The 19,101-nt window shown below is 39.8% G+C and overlaps 1 protein-coding gene across 1 annotated transcript in view; it reads right to left on the bottom strand.

Annotated features, from left to right (window-relative positions):
• SNCAIP (synuclein, alpha interacting protein) overlaps positions 1-19,101 on the bottom strand; it is a 134,265-nt gene that overhangs the window by 21,527 nt on the left and 93,637 nt on the right. Inside the window, exons 6-8 of the mRNA XM_010846344.1 lie at positions 15,480-15,593; positions 4,637-4,843; positions 807-846 (exon numbers count right to left, since the gene is read on the bottom strand). Coding sequence (XP_010844646.1) covers positions 807-846; positions 4,637-4,843; positions 15,480-15,593 — 361 coding nt within the window. The remainder of the gene's footprint in view (positions 1-806; positions 847-4,636; positions 4,844-15,479; positions 15,594-19,101) is intronic.

The raw sequence follows: 19,101 nt of genomic DNA, 5'->3' as shown, positions 1-19,101 counted from the left end.
AAAAAAATTTTTGGAGTATAGTTGATTTACAATTTTGTTAGTTTCAGGTATGCAGCAAAGTGATTCAATTATATATATATATTTATATTTATATTTATATTTCTTTTTTCCATGTTGCTTTCCATTATGGGTTGTTACAAGATATTGAATATAGAATATAGTTCCCCATGCTACACAGTGAACTCTTGTTGCTTATCATTTTATGTACAGTAGTTAGCATCTGTTACTTTCATACTCCCAAATGTATCCATCCCCCACCTCCTTCTTCCCTTTGGTAACCATAAATTTGTTTCCTATGTTTGTGAGTCTGTTTCCTTTCTGTATACAGAATAATTTGTATTATTTTTTAGATTTCACACATAACTGATATCATATAACTGCTTTTCTCTGACTTACTTAGTATGATATTCTTTAGGTGTGTTCATAAACATTACTTTTTAATGACTGTAACAGAAGGTTGAATGGAACTTCTCTTGTTGTTCCAAAACCAGTCACCAGAGTCCACAGCAGGACAGGGTGGGGGCAAGGAGCCTCCTATACAAAGACGACTTCTAGTGAGACTTTAGCAGTCAGTATCAGATGCCTCCCTTCAGAACCTACAACCACGCAACCGACCAACCTCCTACTATCAACCCCACCCAGCCTCAGAAGGACACTGGGAAGGAGAGGAGGATGTGTTGTCCTTAGGAGTCCTTTCCTTCATGAGAGGAGCAGGGCTGTGTCTGCAGTGAGAGGCTCTGTCCCTTTCAGTGGGTGGGCTCATGAATTTAGGGATGCCCCTAAGAAAAAGAAGGAACTTTTTTTACCTGTTCCTTTTTGGGCAGCACACTTGATCTGGTGCTGAACCTACCCAATCAGAGATAAAAAGAACAGGAGAGAACTGTCATGGCAGGGGCCCATATTCTCACCATGTGCCTTGGGGAGGATGTGTCTCCATAGATTGAGCAGATGTTGTAGAAGGGAGCATGCTGTGAGCTTATTATCACCCGATGAAAATGGAGAAGGTTCTTTAGCAGCAGGAGGCAGTGGGAAGCAACACCGTGGAGGGTCTTGTATGGGGGGGAGAGTGCAAGGTCTGGGCCGCATCTCCCTGTCAGGTAGCAGTGGGGAGGCTCTAAAGGACCCTCCAAAGACCCCACCCACCACATCCACCAGAGACACAGCCCCTGAAGGCTACTCCCGAGGATATTAGTGGCAAACCTTAGTGAGCTAAAGAAGCAAGACAACTTTCAGGGAGATGCCATGGCCCCTGCCAGTTAAGCAAAGAGACAGCTGACTTTCTCTCTCCATACTCCCTATTTGTCCTCAACAGTGGATCCCAGGAAAGAGAGGTGAATAGGAGCTAAGGTGGTGTGTAACAAGCCAGTCAAGCTTCTGTCCCAACCTTGTTCCTTCTACCCTGAGCTGAGCTGGCTTGGGGAGGAGAATACTTTGAATTAGAAATAAGACTGAGATTGTTCAGTTGGTTTGAAGCATATGTTAATAGTCAAACAAAGGCAAAAAGTTAAGGAATCTTGTCAAGGTATCATTAATATAGGGGAGAAAGATTTGAAGGAGCATGGTTGAGACTGTTAATTTTTTTTTCTTTTTACTGTACTTTGGCTTGTGTGATCTTAGATCTCTGATCAGGGATTGAACCTGTGCCCTCAGCAATGAAAGCAAAGAGTCCTAACCACCGGTATACCAGGGAATTCCCTGACATCGTTAATTTTTAAAAATCAAAACTTTAGTTTTTATGCTGTGGTGACAATAGACTCCACAAAAAGCTGTCACATCAATATTAATCAACTGGAATAGTCTGATATATTTTTTTGCCACTATCAAGATGAGTTTGTAGACCTCCGAATTTATTTTAGTAATAGATAATGTTTTCTCCACAAGAAATAATTGTTATTTTAAAATTCCTAGACTACTCAGACTCAGAGGTCATAAAGGAGCTTCATTTTCCACTCAATTTAGGATTACTCGCCATGAAAAGTCACTGTGCCCTACAGTTACTGCCACTCAGCTCACAAAGCGTCCCCACCCCACACTGAGCTCCCAGAGACACAGCATAAACACACACTCTTAGCGTTCCCCTTGGCTCCGGCCTCTGCAGTTTTCTTTCCAGTGTTTCCCATACTCAGCTCCCTCCTCACATCATAACGACACTTGCTCACTCCCTTTTCCACTTCCAATCTCTTTGTACCTACTTTTTCTCACACCCAGTGGAGAGACTTACTTCCAAGAGTATCCAAGTTTCCACATCCATGGTGCCTAGTGCCAAAAATATCATTTGTGTTAAGTGGAGATGAACACGCTGAAAGGACAGACTGCCTCTCCTCACATATTAAAAAAAAAAAAAAAATTGAAATCTCAAACAGAATTAGTGATATCAGCCAGTTTTATTTGGCTTGCAGTCATTTATTAGCTGATAAAAGTTTACTCTTTTTTACTTTGAGACTATTAAATATGATAGTGTTTTGTTAAACAGAAAAATGAAGTTTTCAGTCTTCGTTCAATTATTTTTCCTCCACAAAAAGCAATGCTACTCCTTTCATCTTTCTGCAGACCCTGGTAGTAATTAAAATTTCTCTCTTTTCTATACATTTTGATTTCTCATCACTTCTTTCACGACTGGGTGTCTTAAATTAGAAGATGCATGCTTTGCCAACAATAGTGGGGAAACTTCTCAGACACTTGGAATATTTCCTGTTCATGTGGCTTTCCACAGAGCAGTTGCATGTGAGGAGACTGTGTAGAGATCTTTTTGCTATTGCCTCTGCATTCTGGTTTTATTCAGCTCTTGTCTCATATTTACAGCTTTTGCATATCTTCTCCTGTCATTTCCTAATCCTCTCTACTTTTCTGAGCAACTGGTTCTCACTGTCCAGTTTTCTCTTTCAGATACAGTCTACCGGCACACAGGAAAACCTTGGTAAGTGCCTGTTAAGTTTGGAATAAAAGAAATATTACCAAATATGGTGCAAAAGAGCACTGTTTTCTTAGAGTTCTCAAGTACACATAAGATATTTTGAACTGTATGAATCTGGTGAGGTAAAAGTATTTTCTTTAATCGTGGCCTTCACCCATACATTGTCAATTGTTCTTTTCCTACATTTCAGGCAGATGTGGGAACAAATCCATAGATGTTGGGTCACTTTCAATGAAAAGAATGGTGTGACTGGTCAGACTCTGGTAATGATGATTTATTTTCCTAAAGTAAATTCCAGGCCAGTTCTAAACTTTGTTTCAATTCAAAGCTTTTCCTCTCCTTACACCATCACTGTCCCTCCTCCCCTTCAGCCCCCTCTCTCATTGTTTTGTCAGTCAGGGCCTTATACCTTCTAGCTGAAAAGGCCTATCCAGTTATTTAAAAAAATTTTTTTAAATTGAAGTATAGTTGATTTGCAATGTTGTGTCGGTTTTTGCTATATAGCAAAGTGACTCAGTTATACACATATAGATATTCTTTTTTATATGTTCTTTTCCATTATGGTTTATCACAAGATACTAAAAATAGTTCCCCATGCTGTACAGGCAGGTGGGAGAGGGAAGGCCTGGGAGTTTGGGATTAGCAGATGTTAAACTATTACATATAGGAGGCCTGCCCAGTTTTCACATTCACGTGCTCCTCTCAGGACCCCCCGCCATACGCTGTGAGGGCAGCAGCCCTGGTGTGGCTCAGCTCTGGGCAGCTCTGCGTTCAGCTGCGGGATGAGATGCCAACGCTTCTTCTCGTAGGAAGCCTGTACTCTCTAAGCAGCCCTCTTGGCGGTCCCCTCAGGTGGCTGGGGCAGGGAGATGCCACCTCCCATGGCTCCACTCCCCAATCTCTTTCCATCACTACACACATAAGACACAGTAAAATTCTCCAGGTATGTTTGGCTAGAAGGGTGAGGCCACCTGAGGCTGTTGGGTGGACTGGCTAGCCAATCAGGGCCCTGCCGAGCCTGCCCTCGGGCTGAGGGGGTCTATGTCAAGGGCTTCCTAGAATCAGTTCTGGGCTTTTTGAATGTATTCAAGAAGCTCAGTCCTACTACAAAGAAAGGGAGAAAACCACAGGACCCTCTCTCCCCAGCCTACTACCTGCTGTGTGTGTGTTTAGTCGCTCAGTCGTGTCTGACTCTGCGACCCCATGGACTATAGCCAGACTCTGTGATTCCCTTATCTATGGGGTTATCCCAGCAAGAATGCTGGAGTGGGTTGTCATGCTCTCCTCCAGGGGATCTTCCCCACTGAGGGACACAACTTGCGTCTCTTGTGTCTCCACTGTGTCATACTGCTTGATACTCTAAGGAATTTTTCTAATTGTTTCCTGAAAATTCAGTTCTGTTTTTTAGACACTTGGGAAGGCAAACGTGCTAACAGCAGCAGGCATGGCCACCTGCCATGTGACAGTCTGAGCGATGTCCGTCTGACAGGGGTTTTCTGCTATCTTGAGAACACAGGGTGCTTAACATCTACTGTCCTCAGCACTGGGGTTTTCAGGCAAGGCTGAAAGGGCAAGAAGAGACCCTGTCAGCACCCTGCGACATGCAAGGAGAGACCCAGACAGCTATTCATGCCCATGCTCGTGTGCACTTCTGGAAATACAAATATATCAATTTGATTCTTCTATTATCCACTAAAGAGACAAAGTTGATTTAATCTAGACATTCTCCGAGGGAACTAAATTCCCATTTTCTGCTTTACTACTTGTTGCACTCTTTTCTCCAGAGAAGCAGGGCCCATGTACCTGTATGCACCCGAGGTAGCCATGCTGTGAGGCCACATGAACAGCACTGTTGCCATCTTGGTCCACTTCATCCAGCGAGATGCCCTGCTCTTGCATGAACTGAAGAAGCCAGAGCAGAATCTTCTCCTATAGACACAAGGACAAGTTGGAATTAATAGGCTGTCATTTAGAGCCAAATGATTGGAAAAGACCCTGATGCTGGGAAAGATCAAAGGTAGGAGGAGAAGTAGGTGACAGAGGATGCAATGGTTGGATGGCATCACCAATTCAATAGACATGGTTTGAGGAAACTCCAGGAGATGATGAACGACAGGGAAGCCTGGTGTGCTGCAGTCCATGGGGTTGCAAAGAGTCAGACATGACTGAGCAGCTGAACAACATGTAAAGAAGCCTAATAAAAAGAGGAAAATAAAAATCTAACATGTGAAGCTTAGATATAGCCAAGCTTACCCTATGAAGAGAACATTTCCATTCTGTATGAACTGAAAATTGATGCATCTCTGACTAAAGTCAATGAAAGAGAATTGTGCTGAGAATTCAAAGAGCAGAAAGTTATCTCAGAAATGCTCTTGTTTTGCTTCCATATTCTTCAGGTGGAAAAACGGATTCAGAGAAAGTTTGAGCATCTCCTCAAAGTTACACAGTGAGACGGAGTCAATGCTGGAACCAGAATCCAAGTCTTTTGATTTCAAGGCAATATTTCTGCTAGTCTGTTAAATTATCTGGTAGCTTTAAGAATATTATAAAACCTTGAACTATTGAGATAACTAGTTTCTACTTTAAGTTAATCACACTTCAACTATGACTTTGTAATCTCACACCTTTCAATCAACAGGCTTCCAAAAAGGGGAAACATATAAAGTTGTTAGGCATAAGATAACCACACTGAAATGAAACTGGGACCCTCTTGATTTTTCTGATCAAATGGTGGCGGTATTTGAAAGGTAAAGCTTTCTCTTCTATGTTAAAGAGCACCAAACCTCTGAACACAACCTTTCCAAAGCAAAGACACAGAAGAGTCAGTGCGTGTTGTCATAACCTGTTTGCATTTTACCCACTGAGTCTTTTGTGGTATTTTCATGTTATGTTTAGTCTCAGGAGAAAGCAGGGGGATGGGATTTCAGGGTTTTAAAATAGAAAAATTAAATATAATACTAAAAAAATACGAGAGTGGTAAAAATAACAGCATGAAATTTAGTGGGTGGAATTTGACATTTAAAAAGATGATCATGCCTTTCAAAGAGCCTTGAACCTCTCCTTAGCCTTTTATAGGATTTTTTCCCAGTTATTTGCTCGGACTGTTCATGAACTTTTATACTTTTCTGGATTAAATTTGCCTGCACCTTCTGAACATGCCAACTAATCTGCTAAAGGAATGTTGGATCAAAACAGCCAACTCCTTTCATGTTTCTCCCCTCATGTGGGGAACGGGGCACTGTTTATGAAAGCAACTGTGATATCAGGGAGAGACCGAATATTTGCACCACACTTTTTTTCACAGGAGCAAGCTGAAAGTAAGCCCTCCAAAGAAAAAGAACAGAAAATGTAGTTAATAGCTGCAACCAAGAATGTATCCTGGCAAAGCAGGGTGAGCGTTAGCTGCAAAAACAGACAGACCTTGTAGGAAGGGGAAATCCTCCATGTCCTGAGAGAATGAGGTGGGGCAGAAACCCGAGGCCACGGCTGGGTGGCTGGAGGTGGATAAAAAAGAGGCCTAAGTGCTCTCTTCTTCAGAGGCAAACAAAGAAAGAAAGTTGAAACTGATACCAGAGCAAGTGATGTTTCAAATGTATAAGGTAGAACAACTTCTGTTACTTTTCCTATTTTAGGGGAAAAAAAAAATTGAATTATCTTAATTTGGAGACAGATGACTAATTCATTTTTATTGAAGTACAGTTGCTATACAATGTTGTTAGTTTCTACTGTTCAGCAGAATGAATCAGTTATACATACATATGTATATTCCCTTTCTAAGATTTCCTTCCTATTTAGGTCACCACAGAGCCTTGAGTAGAGGTCCCATGCTATACAGTAGGTTCTCATTAATTATCTATTTTATACATAGTAGTGTATGTTCTTGCCTGGAGAATCCCATGGACAGGGGAGCCTGGTAGGCTGCAGTCCATGGGGTCGCTAAGAGTTGGACACGACTGAGTGACTTCACTTTGACTTTTCACTTTCATGCATTGGAGAAGGAAATGGCAACCCACTCCAGTGTTCTTGCCTGGAGAATCCCATGGACGGGGGAGCCTGGTGGGCTGCAGTCCATGGGGTCGCTAAGAGTTGGACACGACTGAGTGACTTCACTTTGACTTTTCACTTTCATGCATTGGAGAAGGAAATGGCAACCCACTCCAGTGTTCTTGCCTGGAGAATCCCAGGGACGGGGGAGCCTGGTGGGCTGCCGTCTATGGGGTTGCACAGAGTCAGACATGACTGAAGCAACTTAGCAGCAGCAGCAGCAGTGTATGTATATGTCAACCCCAAACCCCCATTCATCCTCTCTCCCTCCTAGTATCCACAAGTTTGTTCTCTATATCTGTGTCTCTATTTGTTTTGCAAATAAGGTTATCTGTACCATTTTTCTAGATTCCGCATATAAATGATATTATATGATACTTGTTTTTCTCATTCTGACTTACTTCACTCTGTATGACTGTCTCTAGGTTTATCCATGTCTCTGCAAATGGCAGTACTTCATTCCTTTTCGTGGCTGAGTCATATTTCATTGTATATATGTATCACATCTTCTTTATCCATTCATCTGTTGATAGACATTTAGGTTGTTTCCATGTCCTAGCTGATGTAAATAGGTGCTGCTGTGAACACGGGGGTGCATGTATCTTTTTAAATTATGGTTTTATCTGAGTATATCCCAAGAGTGGGATTGCTGGATCATATGGTAGTTGTATTTTTAGTTTTCTTCAGAATCTCGATACTGTTCTCTACAGTGGCTGCATCAACTTATATTCCCATCAACAGTGTGGGAGGGTTCTCTTCTCCTCCATATCTTTTCAGCATCTGAATCACGTGATCTTAACTCCTAAAAAGATCTGGATGAGTGGGTATATCTCAAGATCAATGACATGACCAACTGGTTAGAAGTCAATGTCTAAGAAATATCAAGAGGGCAATTTGCTGTGCCTTTGCTGGTGAAAAGGACAGCCCTGCTATCTTCAATGGCAAGCTTGTGGTGACTTGGTTTGCTCCATGATATTAAACACTAAGATTGTTAAGTGGGAGAGATTTTAGTGAATCATCCAATTCAAACTCTTATTTTACAAATCAGACAACTGAAAAAAACAACTGGATATTCTCGGATATTCCAGCAGCTTCTTTAGCAAGTAAAGTTCATAGGGGTTCAAGATAATCAGAAATACTTTATATGTATGTTCTTGTCAGGCACACTTTCATGTTTTCCAGACTCAATTAAATATCATAATGGATGTGTGTGTGCTCCACATGCACAGAAAATGCCCTTTACTATAATTCACAGTGTTTTACTTCTGTTGTTGCTCAGACACCAAATCATCTCTGACTCCTTGTGATTCCATGGACTGCAGCACACCAGGCTTCTTTGTCTTTCGCTGTCTCCCAGAGTTTGCTCAAATTCATGTCCATGGAATCAGTGATGCCATCGAACCATCTCATGCGCTGTCATCCCCTTCTCCTGCCTTCAATCTTTTCCAGCACCAGAGTCTTTTGCAGTGAGTTGGCTCTTCCCATCAGGTGGCCAAAGTATTAGACCTTCAGCATCAGTCCTTCCAATGAAAATTCAGGGCTGGTTTCCTTTAGGATTGACTGGGTTGATCTCCTTGCAGTCCAAGGGACTCTCAAGAGTCTTCTCTAGCACCACAATTCAAAAGCATCAATTCTTTGGCAGTCAGTCTTCTTTATGGTTCAACTCTCATGTTCAGATATAACTACTGGAAAAACCATAGCTTTGACTATATGGACCTTTGCTGGCAAAGTGATGTCTCTGCCTTTCAATACGCTGTCTATGTCTGCCATAGCTTTTCTTCCAAGGACTAAGTGTCTTTTAATTTTGTGGGTGCAATCACTGTCTGTAGTGATTTTGGAGCCCAAGAAAATAAAATCTGTCACTGTTTCCACTTTTTATCCATCTGTTTGCCATTAAATGATGGGACCAGATGCCAGGATCTTAGTATTAGGCCAGCTTTTTCCCTCTCCTCTTTCACCTTCATCAAGAAGCTCTTTAGTTTCTCTTTTCTTTCTGCCATTAGAGTGGTGTCATCTGCATATCCAAGGTTTGATAATTTTAGTAATACAGTTAGAGGAAATATAATACTACATTCCATAAGAGCAGGAATTTTCCCTTTATAGAAATCTGGGGAAGAACCTATAGAGACCTGGACTTTACAGGGGCTTGATGCCTTGGAAGAACAGGACAAGGTCTGTGTAAGGCAGGAGGTGCCTTGGCTCCTGGGGCTCTCCCCGTCAAGTGTAGTCCATACTGTTATGATAACCTGCTGCTTTTCTTAGGACGACCTGGATATTTCTTCCTTATAATTATTCTTACCAAATTCAATATGCAAGACTTTAATCAAGGAAGACCCATTATCTTAATTCAGGTTAGCTGCTCCGTGGTGTCTGGCTCTTTGTGACCCCATGGATTGTAGCCCACCAGGCTCCTCTGTTCAAGAAACTCAAACTCTGGGAGATAGTGAAGGACAGGGAAGCCTGGCATGCTGCAGGCCATGGGGTCATAAAGAGCTGGACACATCTAAATGACTGAACAACAGCAGCAACAACATTATCCTATTGTTTAAAACAATGTAGGTCTTTGCCCAGCAGGTCAAATTCAGTTTCCTATGCTGCAGTGGACACTTTAATAAGCTATGCAACTGGCCGCACCGTCCCTGGTGGCTCAGATGGTAAAGAGTCTGCCTGAAGTGTGGGAGACCTGGGTTTGATCCCTGGGTTGGGAAGATCCCTTAGAGAAGGAAATGGCAACCGACTCCAGTATTCTTGTCTGGAAAATCCCATGGATGGAGGAGCCTGGTGAACTACAACCCATGGGGTTACCAAGAGTCAGACATGACTGAACAACTTCACTTTCACTTTATGCAACTGGCCTGTTTACTGAGAAGTTATATGGAAACGACCATCTCCCTATGATACTGTGCAGAGAGACACTGCTCAAAGGGATGGGCTGATTATCCACTTGGTTTCACAACCAGAGTTTAGGATTTCTGAGATGGCATGGAGATGGTTAGAATCCCTTGATTTGGGTAAAGCATATTTAGCATCCTGGAGAAAAAAACAGCAACCCGCTCCAGTGTTCTTGCTTGGAGAATCCCATGGACAGAGGGGCCTGGTGGGCTACCGTTCATGGGATCACAAAGAGTCAGACACAATGTTGGCCACAATGGGCTGAGTGACTAAGCACAATGTTTAGCATCCACTCTCCTAGAAATGCTTTCTGCTCTGATTCTGGAAAACATGCAGAGACCCACAGTCCTACAGTTTAAACAGTGACTTATTTGACAAATATCCAGTAAAGAGAAGAGATACAGCTACTTTCTCCAACTAAGATGACCCTGTGAATGTATATCACATATAAATATATATCCATGATGCCTAGCTCTTCTTTTAGACCTTTAGTGTGTTCTCCCCACCTCCCCAGTGACCCCACCCCTGCCGTGTGTGTGTGTGTATGTGAGTGTGTGTGTGTGTGTGTGAGAGAGAGAGAGAGAGCGCGGGTGGGGGATATTAAAGAATATAACTTCAGACCTTCATGTTCCCATAGGTACTGCTTTTAGAGAACATCCAATGTAATCACATGGATGACGCAGTTCTGTATTATTTCTGTTTTACAGATTGCCTCTCCAACTGACATGCCATCCAATCACCTGTATCTATTATATCTACCCATTCAATGTTCATCTAATGAATGAAAACTTACTTTATGTACTAGTTTCCTCTTCTGGGGATTTTCTGCTCTTTTGATAACCTGCTTTAATGTTTTTTGTGCATTCTTAAAGGCAATGGAACTTCTTTATAGAGGCAATTAATACATGTAATTTATGAACTTTGCTGGACAGTCTAGTTAAAAATGTAATTGAAAAGGATGCCACAGGTACATTACTGATATCAATAAAATCTCTATAGTTTTGTTACAACTGTAAGTTCTAAAGGAGGAAATTTTGTCTGTGATTATGTCATCAAATCTAACAAGCCATCAATTGTAAGATTCATTCCAGTTTTTGAGATGCTCAAATGTGAAAAAAAAAAAAAGGCCAGCAATAGTTTCATATTGTCACTTATTGTAAAATAAATGTAGAATCTAGAGAGAGTAAAACATGAAAAAATAATACACCTAAGAATAGATTGAACAGGTTTAGGACTTCCCTGGTGGCTCAGACGGTAAAGAATCTGCCTGCCAATGCAGGAGACCCAGGTTCTATACCCAGGTTCTATCCCTGGGTTGGGAAGACACCCTGGAGAAGGGAATGGCAATCCACTCCAGTATTCTTGCCTAAGAATTCCATGGACAGAGGAACCTGGTGGGCTACAGTCCATGGGGTCACAGAGTCAGACATGACTGAGTGATTAACACACACACAAAGATGTTTTTAGGCCGAAAATTTTTTTTGCCAAACTTATACTTTACTTATAGGTAAATAAACAATATTTATAGCAATAAAAATCATAAGTTGGAGGGTATCCAATAACCATTATAGCTGACATTTACCTAGTGTCTACTATAGGCTTCCTGTGACTTTTCTCATTTGGATCTCAGAGCAACCCTGTTAAGAAAGTTCTATTATCTCCATTCTAAAGATGAGGAAACTGAGGTCCAGGACACATTTTCTTATCTTTTCTTTTAAAATAAAGAAATATATACAAGGCTCCTGGGCTAGTAAGGGTAGGGCTAGGATTTAAACTCAGACTGAGGAGCTAACGTCCTGTGTCTTCTGTGTATGAATATCCACCACGGCTCATGACCCATGACCCCTGACTCCATAAAGGACGTGCTCCTTTGGCACCCCTTGGGTCACAGAAATCACATTAACTGCCTGTCAGTCTGTGGGTTGTGGAGCTCTGTGCTAGTTATGCTTTTTCAAAGGCCTTGGAGAGCAGATTCTTGCTTGTGCCGATCAAAGGTTCTTCTGTGCACTTTCATCTGCAATTGTAGAACTTTCAGTGTTGTTTACTTATTTCTGCCCCATGACAACAAAATAATAAAGTCAACAGAATATTTCTCCTTTTAAAAGTAAACTGTGGAAAAACTATAACACAGCCTGTGGAAGCAATCCCCTCACCAGCAGGCCCGTCATCATTCATGACCATTTGGAGGAATTCTGAGCCTTTTGTGAAAAAGTGACTTTTATTTTTTTAATCTGATCAGGTCAAACATTTAAAATGGAGAATGAACATCACATAGGCAAGTGTGCTCTTTCTCAGTAAATGCTTAATGCTATGATGCCTGCTGTTTCCATAGCAGAACTTCTTGACCAAAAGTCACATTAAAGGTTTAGAAACAAAATGAGAAGTTTGATGTTGAAACAGTGACCAACACGCCAAACAGGCCGGAGCCCCCAAGCATGTGAGGGCGAGAGCTTCACTGGGACCCTGAAGGAGACCATCTGAGCTTTCATATTTGAATAAAACAGTCCAAGTTACACAGGCGGTAGCTTTGACTTGAGATCATTCTGTCTTGATTGTTTCACCAGCAGCATCTCTCCCTCGGGACAGCAAAGCAGGCCCATCTGAACATGCGCCCCTCTCTTTCCCTGAGTGTCCCTCACACATTCACCTTCATGCTCCCCATGGCTGGTTCTGCTAGGTACTATCAGACAATGAAGTAATTGCCCCCTCTGAGACTTCGTGTGTCAAGAGGAGGAAAATCAATTCCTGTTACCCAAAGATCTATCACTCCAGGAGACCACTAAAAACTGCTGGCTACCTCGTGGTTCTGGAGTCCTTACAGTTAATTTTTTACCAGAAAAAGGATGCCAACTGTGAGTCAAATGAAGCCCATTCTTTTAAGAATCTATAGGAGGGGCAGAGGGTAACCAAAATAAACCAGGAGAGAAATTTTCCTCTGTACTATCCTTTCCAAAAGGTATTTACTGAAGAAACAAAAGCAGAACACACTCAAGTGCCTGCTCCATGTAGAAAAACCTGCATGTGCTGAAGCCATTAGAAAACTGTTCAGTAACAGTCTTCCTTGTGAAAATATTAGGCTTGCGATGGTTCCAAGCTCAGCATCTCCACGGGTTATCTGTTACATAAGTGGCTGCAGCAGACATAGGATGGCTGCGCTGAGCTTGCAGTCCTAATGGGTGTCTACATTTTCCACTTGGGTAGGAATGCTCTCCTGAAAGCACTGCTGGGTACTCTGCTCAGAGCTGTACTTGAGGTCATTAAAAATGCTTATCAACTTGAAATAACAATCTGAAGACTGATACTAACATGAAGCAAATGTTTGACATGGCTCTTCGCAGAGGTCACTAATTTCTGTATTTTCCTCTTCTCCAGCCAAATAAACCACACTGTCACCTGACCAAATCCCAGAAATGGCACTTTCTTTTGTTTTATCCCAATGGCTTCAAAGTTATGAGACGCCTGCTGTGAGAGTTGAAGAGAGAAACTGGCACCTATAAGCAACATTTCCTAGGACAAAGAATACCAGATGCCCTATTATTGACTTAAAGTCTCAGAACAGCAAGGCAATCCTTCCCTCCTTTTTTTTGGCAAGCTCTTCCAAAACTGCAGTCAGCTTTTCCACTGATATCTGAAACTCCTCTTTACATAAGCATATGAAATCAGGGGTGTGAAACAATTATTCAGACAATTTGAGAATAAATAAAATTTCATCTTATACTGAGAATGATTTATGAGGACTATTTGTCTTCATAATTCTTGTGGTCATTTGAAAATTCTATTCTCCCCTCTGCTGGCCTAAGCCAAAAAAGAGCATCTTTAGCAAATACTTATTAATTCTTATGGTAGTTCATAGAACACCACAGCTGGGGCTCATAAGTGTAATACACAAAGAAAATGAAGCAATTACTTCAAAGACAGTGGCTTTTACAAATTTTAAATGTTCTTGCTTCTTTCTTCATTCCATAAATTTAGTACCATGAGCTGTGTTTAAGATACTCCAAATATCACAACATATTGTTAGATAGAATTATTAAAAAAAAAAAAAAAGGACTTCTGCAGCTATATCGGTTCCATTGCAAACAAGCTACACAAATTTACACGGATGGAGAAAAAAACAGAATCTGGCCTCAAAGTCAAAGGACCTGAGTTGAGATTCAGCCTTTGCTCTTACCGGCCACTAGACCATATGTCAACCACTTAAACGACTTTCTGTCTTCAGTCTCCTCATCTATAGACTAGGGATAAAAACAACAGAATCCAATAATGTTGTTTTAAAGACTAAGTCAGATAATGTACACAAAAGTCCAATGGCATGGTGCTTGGTATGTATAGGAAACAGTACATATATATATTAATTGAAGTTACCATGGCATATTATAAGGTATCACCTAACATGAACCCCACTAAAGAAAGGCTGTGGCAATATTCTGAGTCTATTTATAAATTTGAGATTTTCATGCTCGAAAAAGTATAATCTCTTGTTGACAACACCACAATTTACTGCCACTGGGAAAGTTTACGAAGCCAAAGGGATACGGTTATAAGAATGAGAAGCAATTTTCTTTGCCACAAACAAATGTGATTAAATCTATTTTAATGCACTGCTGACTTTATTTATATTTTCTTAAGGCTGAGATTGGCATTTTGTGGTTCCAGTTTTTTTAAAGATTATTTATACTCATCCTTCCCAAAGGGAGTTAGTGATGATTTTTTACTGTATACACTGGATTGTAATCTGTGTACATCAATTACTCACACTGGGATTTCCTAATGTAGAAACTGACTGTAACTGAGACTCACTTCGTTTGCATGATTGCTCATCTATTTTTTTTTTAATTCTCTAATTCTTTGTTGAAGATGATAAAACAAGCTTTGAATACATAAACAAACATAAATAGAAAAACTCAATGTTGTAATTATTACCAAATTAATCTGAAAGTAAAATTTAGCAATGACAATTAAAATCCCAGTAAAGATGGTTTAACTGAATACGAACAGCCTGTTTTAGAAAAGAAAACATGTACGAATATTTAAGAAAATTTTAGGTAAGTGATTGCTTTGCTTATCTTTAATGGAGCAAGACTTCCTCAATTAATGTCTTACTAAAGATTTGCTTTTTAATTTTGGGTTCAAGAAAATATATCATTTTTCCTTTCCATAAAAGTTAAATTTGTTTATTGTAGGAAATTTGGAAAGAAGTGAAAAACATAAAAAAAGAAAATAAAAGTCACTTATAAGTCTGAGTGATAATTACTATAAACATGTGGAGACAGTTTTTTTTTTTCTAGTCTTATTATTCATTTCTCTTTCTCTTCAAAATTCAAAGTTGGTGCCAAATTACAGGAACAGTTTTGTATCATATATTTTAACTGAATATTATATAATGAATATTTTTCTGAAAAATTCTGTCATATGAATGTCTCATTATTTATCCAATATTCTATCATGAAATATCTAGGTTTAACACATTTTTTTCCTACAAAAAAATGCTACAATGAATATCATTGCCTATAAATCTTTGAATATATCTTTGATGGTTTTTTAGGTTTGGATTTTGATATATTAAAATTTTAAAAAGCAGTAGATTACACAGTATGCAAAGAGAAAATAATTAAAATTTTCTTCATACCTGACCAAAACAACCTGCATAATGAATAAGGCTTGGAAAATCCTTAGAACAACTCAATTCAGCAATGGCTTCTGTTTCACTCACCATCCAGCGTACACACTCCAACTGACCATTCTAGATTAAAAAGAAAAAAAAAATGAAGGTAATTCAAGTTTAAAAGTTATCTCACAGGTGGCATTTTTACCAAGAAAAAAAATCACATGAATTTTAGCTTTTATTTCTGGCTTAACTCATTTACAATAAATGTATACCATACTTGTGACCAGTAATTTCTACTCTAAATCAACTGCATAGTTTTTACTTAAATATGTTCTCATAATTTCATTAGTTATTTAAAAATCAATTTATTAAAGTATAATTTGCTAACTATAAAATGTACTCTTTTAAAAGTACAATTTGAATTTTTGACAAGTATATTCTCTGGTAACTCCAACTCCAGTGAAGACATAGAACATCTCCACCCTTGCCCCCTCATTTCTAGCTCTCCTTTGTTCTCCTACTGCTCACCTTTGCCCACATGACCACTCTGATTCCTATCACAGCAGAAGAGAATATGCACTCTTTAACATCAAGTTTCTTTCTACCTGGGCTTCCCTTGTAGCTCAGTCAGTAAAGAAGCTGCCGGCAGTGCAGGAGACCTGGGTTCGATCCCTGAGTTGGGAAGATCCCCTGGAGAAGGAAATGGCAACCCACTCCAGTATCCTTGCCTGGAAAATCTCATGGACAGAGAAGCCTGGTAGGCTGCATAATGCTTCTATCTACATAAGCTACTGCTTGGAGATAGCTTATTTCTTTTTATTGCTGAGAAGTATTCCACTGTATGAATATACTACAATTTGTTTATCCATTAACTCTTAGAACTGGCTTTTTCTCTTGATAAGTTAGAATGTGAGGAGTCCAAAATAAAGAAAAGGGAAATAATCCCAATGCTACATTCACTGAAGGAGCCTTCTCTTCCCTGATGCTCACAGTCCTTTTCTCCTGTGCTCAAATCCACACTGTGCAAACCAGGAAGACTGCTGTGATATACACAACCTAGCCATTAAGACCCAGACTTTGGACTGGATTTAAATCCTTAATCCACCACTTAGTTACAAGACCTTGAATAAGCGTCTTCATCTCTCTGATACTCAATTTTCTCATCTATGAAATAGCAGGGGTTAGTAGCAGCTACCTTATGGAGTTACCGTAAAGATTAAATGAGGCGAAGCATGTCAGCTTCCTAAGCACACAATACCTGTTATCTTATACTATATTAAAATGCTATCTTAGATCCTCATAATAACTCCAGAAGACAAATGAGACATTCAGCTGCTTTCCTGGTTTACACAGTGTGGGATCTTAGCCCAAGAGAAAAGAACTACGGTGGGTGTGAAGTCAGGGAGGCCTATACTGAAAATAAGACAGGGGAAGTAATCTGCTCATTCTTCACTTACTCTGGAATTTCAAGTAGTTAACTTGTAGCTAATCTCATGTAGAACAGTCATCTAGCATGATTAGTACCTGTTGAATAGTTTCCGGGTGCCCTACTCAGCTCTATCTCCTCCCATTTCTTTCCTCCTTGCTGCCCAGGGAGGCTGATCTCTATGGGTTGATTCCCTTGGCCCCCGGCTTTTGACTGGGTTTGGCTGATGGAAAGCAGTAGCAGGAAACCAGGAAAAGAGAGTGTGTTTAAGGTTCCCTTTGTTCCCAACTCCCCCTTAATGGAGATGCCACTGGTCTGCTGAGTCCTACCAACCAGTCAAAGGTCAAAAGTCAGCAGTTCTACTCAATCCTCTCTATCTCAAGTCCTTCCCCTGCCCTTTTAGGCTCTGGGGTGGTAAATGCGCTCTGGTTGTTACTGACCCCAATATATTGTACTGTCCTTCACATGCTCCCTACACTACACCCCATCCATTCACCCTCCTTTTGCTTATAAATCATTCATTATGGCCTTTCCTTAAATTACACAATTTGAGCATGCAGTGTTTCTTAGGAGAACTTAAAAAACAAAATAAAACAACCCAAGGATACAATGTGCTTCATTCCCTCTGAATGAAGAAAGAAAAAGGAACCATGGTGAGCATCTATAAGCAAGACAGTCTACATCAATGTATTTTAACACAGAATGCAGAAATATGAGACAATAGTCCTGATTTTAGTAATAGCAGTTAGAGTCTTTTCTCTGTCTTTGGTTAGTCTAACTAAAAGTTTGCTAATTTTTAAGCAGCTTTTTATGAGACAAATTTGGTTTTGCTGATTTTTTCTATTGCTTTTCTATTGTCTATTTCATTTATTTTTGCTTGAAAAGTTTTAGATTTCCTTCTTCCTGCTTGCTTTGAATTTAGTATTTTTCTAGTTTTATGAGGTAGATTAGGCTATTAATTTGAGATCTTCCTCCTTCTCCTTCTTTTTTAAACACAGGCATTTACCAAAACATATATTTCCCTTTAAGTAAGCTTTAGGTGCATATTTAAATGTAGGTATGTTGCATTTTCATTGATCTCCAAACAGCTTACAATTTTCCTTATAATTTCTCTTTTGATATAATGATTATTTTGGACTGTGTTAATTCTATATACTTGTGAATATCTTAAATCTCCTTCTGTTATTAAAGCTGATTGCATTTTATTATAGTTAAAGACAAACATTTTGCATGATTTTAATTACTTTAAATTTATTGAGATCTGTTTTATGACCCAACATATGGTCTATAAGAGAGAATATTTCATGTGCACTGGAAAAAAATGCATGTTTCTGCTGCTATTGGGTAGAATGTTCTGTTCGATGTGTTAGGCTTAGTTCATCGAAGAAGAAACATTTAAACAAATAAAAAGTTGCCAGAGAGGCAAAAGGAAATACTATATCATTACCATGAGTTTGAAAGCCATATCACTTGTCATTAATAGAACTACCAACAAAACAAAAATCTTATTAAGTTCTAGCTGGAAATTTTTACTTGCTAACATCTCTGAGCTTTGGGTCACTCATTGTATGTTAAAAAGGACAATCAGTAGGTTATGTATTTTCTCACCAGACCAGCATTTTGTCTTTGGACTTATTCAGAAATTAAAAGAGAATTAAGGTTATTTCATTACAAATCTGTTTAGATTCTAAATTTTTGTGCTGGCTCCATGTTAGAAAACAGATTGTTTTCACCTTTTTGAAACTTTCTTTACAATCATTTTGTTTAACTGTTCCCAAAGGGCACTTAATAATACCTTGAACTCCCACAGTATCTAGTGTTGGGTCCCCGAGAAAGCACTCAATAAATTTTGCATGGAGCTGGCAAGAATTTATGATGTTCCATTTAAGGAGTTTAAGTGTGGGGAGAGATGTTCTTAAGCTTTGGTATGACTTCAGAGCCCCTTTTCTAATGTAATCTTCTTATTTGATATCCTGTCTCTGACTCTGCTTCCTGTCAGCCAAGTCCTATCATCTGAGCAACTTCTGCCCATTTGTACCAAGTCTGTTTGTCTTTAATGACAGCAGGGCTCTCCAAAATGTGCTTAACGAGGTGAAACGCCACCAGTTAGTTACCAGTGTTCAAAACAAGGTCTTAAAATGGAAGAATGATGACTTCTTGGGACTCCCTCAATTTCATCAATGTCCATCACAAAACACTAATGGACTGAGGCAGGAC

The sequence above is a fragment of the Bison bison genome, unplaced genomic scaffold (assembly GCF_000754665.1).
Source record: "Bison bison bison isolate TAMUID 2011002044 unplaced genomic scaffold, Bison_UMD1.0 scf7180017864235, whole genome shotgun sequence".
Classification (NCBI taxonomy): domain Eukaryota; kingdom Metazoa; phylum Chordata; class Mammalia; order Artiodactyla; family Bovidae; genus Bison; species Bison bison.
Note: the sequence above shows the minus strand (reverse complement) of the source record. Positions and strands in the feature narration are given on the sequence as shown.